The following is a 4380-nucleotide window of genomic DNA, read 5'->3' as shown; positions in this document are numbered from 1 at the left end:
GCCCTGCCACAGCAGCAGCTCCCCTGCCCTCGGGCAAACCACTGGCTCTGGGGTTCAGGGAAATAAATAAATACCTAAACTGCTTTTTAATTAAAATCAGCTCTTCTACCCTGTGAGAAGTCCTCAGCTACAGCTTCATCAGGAAGACATTCCTCCCTCTATCTTATGGCATTTTCCAAGTCCCTGAGACTGCCAGCTCCTCACAACATGCTGCTCCTTCTCCCCAGCCCAAGCTCGAGGCCTCCCACCCAAGACCCAACATCCATCAATCCCTCTGGACACTCCAGTGAGGAACAATGCCCAGCAAACCCATCCAGCCTTAGCCTTTCCCACTGGAGCAGGATCACAGACGGCTCTGACGTGCTCGTCTGGGACGTGTTGGAACGGGAGCACTTTTCCCTGTGCTCCTTCCCACCTGCAGTGGGATCACAGGGCCAGGGTGGCACGAGTGGCTCCGGGCAGAGCCCCAGCCGTGCTGGATCAGCTGCCGGAGGGAATTAGCAGGGATCCAGCTGAGGAACACGCCAGGTAAGGAGACTCCTGACTCGGGCTCGTGTGTCACAGCCCTGAGCCAGCACAGGAGTGATGCCAGGGCCAGCACCTTCTGACCCACGGGAACGTCACGCGTTGTGTCCCCGCTCTGCTGCTGTGCCAGCTGGTTACTGCCAGGGTGACACTTCCCTCGGTGGCCCCTGTGACAGCAACTCATCTCACAGACAGACAAACAGGGATTTGTCAGCTGGCACAAACCAGCCAGTGCCACCCGTGCCAGGCCAGCACTGCTGGGGTCTCTCAGTGTGACCTGCTGACACCCTGTGACAGGCTCCAGACAGTCCACAGGGACAATCCACAGGGACAACCCACAGGGACCTGCAGGACAAGGGGGGTATTTCTACAAACACATCACGAGTCACTATCTCCCCTCTAAGGTGCCCTTACAGCAAAACCTGCGCTCGGATCCAGGCTCTGACCTAGAAGAGCGAGAGGAAAGGAGAGAAGAGTTTAAGCTAAAGCAGCTTGAGGATAAACTGGAGCTGAATTCCCAAGAAACAGGTCATTCCATTTCGGTGCACGGCCCCGTTCGGGCTGGGGATTAACAGCAAAGGTCACATTGAAAAACCAAAATCGAGAGGCCCCGAACTCAGCACACACGGCTGGGAAAAGCTGAGAGCTCCGGCTGGGAACGGTGCCTTTGAAATACAGCCTGGATCTTTCATGTGCAAGAAGACAGACCCAGCTGATACAGATTAGGGAGACAGGAGCTAAATCCTCCAGGAAAAGAAGAAAGGGGGGGAGTTTTCCTCCCAGCACCCCTTCATGCCTGGCAGAAGTTATCCCTGTGAACAACACTCTGACTTCTCTGCACTCTTTCTTTGTTCTTCCCTATCAGGACCCTTCCACCAAGACACATCAGAGCTTCTGAAGGCTCCATAAGCTGTGTGGCAGCTCCCTGTGCTCGCAGGGAAAGTGGCTGGGAAGAGCTGAATCCAGAGACACCAGTGGATAAAAGCTCGGCTGAGGCAGGAGGGGCAGGTTTACACAGTGCCTTTGCTTTTCCAATCCAAACCAAACCTCAGGAAAGCTCTGAGCAAAGCAGGAGGAAAACAAGGTGTGAAAAGCTGTCCCTTGGGAGGAGGGAGAGATCAGCAGATCGAGGTCACCCTGTGGAAAGCTGCTTCAGAGCTGCTGTTCCACACGCTGGAGCCCACCATGGCCACAGACGCCTCAGCAGTGATCTGGATCAGCACTTCCCTGCCCACCCTGGGATCAAAACATTACTAAATCCCAAGAACTTGACATTCAGCTGCCCCTTGTCCCCTAAAAGCAGCAGGATTGGGCAGATTCGGCCCAGCCTGAGAGACATGCCACGTTTTCCAGGCATTTTTCAAGTCCCTGTTTGCTGTGGAGGGAACTGAAAGGCCCTCCCCAGCAGCAGCCCCCATCCCGCTCATCCCGGGGGGATTGCTGCTGGAGCAGGACAGGCAGCAGCAGTGACCTTCAGCCGCCTATTTCCTCGCTTTTCAGGGGGATTTGGGCTCCGGGCGGATTTGTATTTCACATTTGCAAGCCCGAGCTGCAGCGCCTCATCCTCAGGGAGGCTTTGAACTGCAGATCAAGAGGAATTTCCACCCTCTGATGTCGGTGCAGAAATGCGGCCGCACCGGTTTGGGAACGACTTCCAAGGCTGGACCTCTCCAACACCCGCCCCCGCGCCTTTATCTTCCCTCTCTTCCCATCCAAACCCGCAGTTCCTCGTTACCCCCTCCCAAATTCCAACCCTGTCCTCCCTCCGCAGCCTGACATTCCTGCCCGCTCCCGAGGAGCTGAGGATGCTACATAAATAATTTATCCTGAGCGACAGCCATCGCAGGATTTAAGGTCATTCAAGCTTTTAAAATCCTATCAGCATGCTTCCCGAGCCGAGCTGCCAGCTCCATTTGGAGCATCCCGCGGAGCCGGCGCATCCCTGCGTGCAGACAGACAGACACGCTCCGGCCCCGCGGGATCCAGACGCTCCCTGTGAATTATTAACGACCCGCGGGCTCTGACGAGGCGTTTTTAACAAAAACCCCGGTCTCCGGAGTTTCTAATTCCTCAGGGATGAGCTCCACAGCCTCAGTTTCCCCATCCACCCACAGCTTCCACAACTTCAGCTTCCCTATCCATCCACGGCTTCCACATCCTCCGTTTTCCTCTCCGCAGTTCCCCTGGCCTCAGTTTCCCCATTCCCACAGCCTCAGTTTCCCATCCCTGACCACAGAACCCCCGGCTCAGTCCACCCCTTGCTCCCATCTCAGGTCACTCAGCAGAGGAAACCTTTAATCAGGAGCAAGGCACCCTGTCCCGAAATTCCGCTGCAGCAAAAAAGGAAAAGCAGGAAAAGCCCGTCCTGCCAGCCTCCCCTGCCGCTCCCCCTTCGCCGAAGAGGCAAAAGGAAGCCGGGAAGGGAGAGGTGGCACTCGAGGGGCTGGGCAGGAACCGAGGGGCTGGGCAGGAAGCGCTCGATTATTCCAGCGGGAGGAAGAGGCAGGAGACGCGGGGACTTCCCGGTTCCTTCGAGCCGGAGCTGGGAATTCCGGGTGATCCCGACAGAGCGGGATCCCTCCCGGTGCACCGAGCCTCCCTCCCATCCGCTGCACCGGGAGCGGGGAGCCCTGGATGTGTCTCCCTGGACAACTGAGCTCCAGCGTTGCCCAGAAAAAGCTGCGGCTGCCCCATCCCTGGAAGTGTTCCAGCTCGGATGGGGCTTGGAACAGCCCCTTCCAGTGGAAAATGGGATTTAAGGTCATTTCCAACCCGAGTCATCCCGGGATTTCATGGAACTCTGGGTCCATGGTCATCCCTAAGCCACCACAGGCTCCAAAAGGTCCGTCTGTCCTTCTGTAGCCCAAAGAGGGTCCCCCCCTGTCAGGTCCCCCCGTGCACCCCCAGCCCTTTCTGGTGCTGGGCACCCACAGGGTGGGGGTGCAGGGGGGTCCCAGAGGGGTCCTGAGAAGGGTGGAGGGGTCCCAAGGGTCATGGGAAGGGTCCCAGGCAGACACAGGGGTGACACTGGGGGTCCCTGACCCCTGCTCCTGTTCTGGACAGCTCCAAAGGGGTCTTGGGGAGGGGACCCTGAGGTGACCCAGGAGTCAGGGGGGAGGGGTCAATGGTGGGGGTCTCAGAGGCCATATGGGGAGCCCACGGGACACTCTGGGGTCAGAGTCTCCATGCTGGGGGTCCAGAGGAGTCCTGGGAGGGGTGGAAGGGTCCAGGGCATCAGTATGGGGGTCTCAGAGGGGTGCCAGGCCCCTGACAGCTCTGGAGATCCTCAGGTCGGGGGTCCTGGGGAAGGGTTCCTGAAGTGACCCAGGGGTCAGAGTGAAGGGGTCCAGGGGTCAGTGCAGGGATCTCAGAGCAGTCCCAGAGGGGTCAGGGCGGAGGTCCCAGACCCCTGGTTCCCCCCAACCCAAAGACAGGAGTCCAAGGAGGGGTGGAGAAGTCCAGGAGGTCAGCGTGGGGATCCCAGGGGGTCCCAGGCCACTGGTCCCGCCAGTTCCAGGCACACCCAGGCTGGGGGAACAAGGAGGGTCCCGGGGAGGGACCCCACACCCAACTCAGGGGTCAGGGTGGCGGGGTCAAGGACAGAACGGGGGGCTCAGTGGAGGCCCATGGGGGTCCTGGGGATGGCTCCCAGAGGAGACCTTGAGCTCAGAGTGGGGGTCCCCATGGTGGTGGGCTCACAACCCCCCAGACCCACAGGCTCTGGGCACACCCAAGCTGGGGGTCCAGGGCGGTTCTGGGGAAGGGTCCCTGACGTGACCCAGGATCAGTGAGGGGGGAGATCTCACAGACGGCCCAGGGGGCAGCGTGGGAGGGTCCAGGGGGTCCACGTGAGAA

At 59.2% G+C, this 4380-nt stretch overlaps 1 protein-coding gene across 1 annotated transcript in view; it reads right to left on the bottom strand.

Moving 5' to 3' along the window:
* Positions 1-4380, bottom strand: part of LOC102033975 (cell division control protein 6 homolog) — a 15573-nt gene that overhangs the window by 10771 nt on the left and 422 nt on the right. The window contains exon 2 of the mRNA XM_031064762.1: positions 940-971. Within this exon, the coding sequence (XP_030920622.1) occupies positions 940-971 (32 nt within the window). The remainder of the gene's footprint in view (positions 1-939; positions 972-4380) is intronic.

Source organism: Geospiza fortis, unplaced genomic scaffold (genome assembly GCF_000277835.1).
Source record: "Geospiza fortis unplaced genomic scaffold, GeoFor_1.0 scaffold992, whole genome shotgun sequence".
Classification (NCBI taxonomy): domain Eukaryota; kingdom Metazoa; phylum Chordata; class Aves; order Passeriformes; family Thraupidae; genus Geospiza; species Geospiza fortis.
Note: the sequence above shows the minus strand (reverse complement) of the source record. Positions and strands in the feature narration are given on the sequence as shown.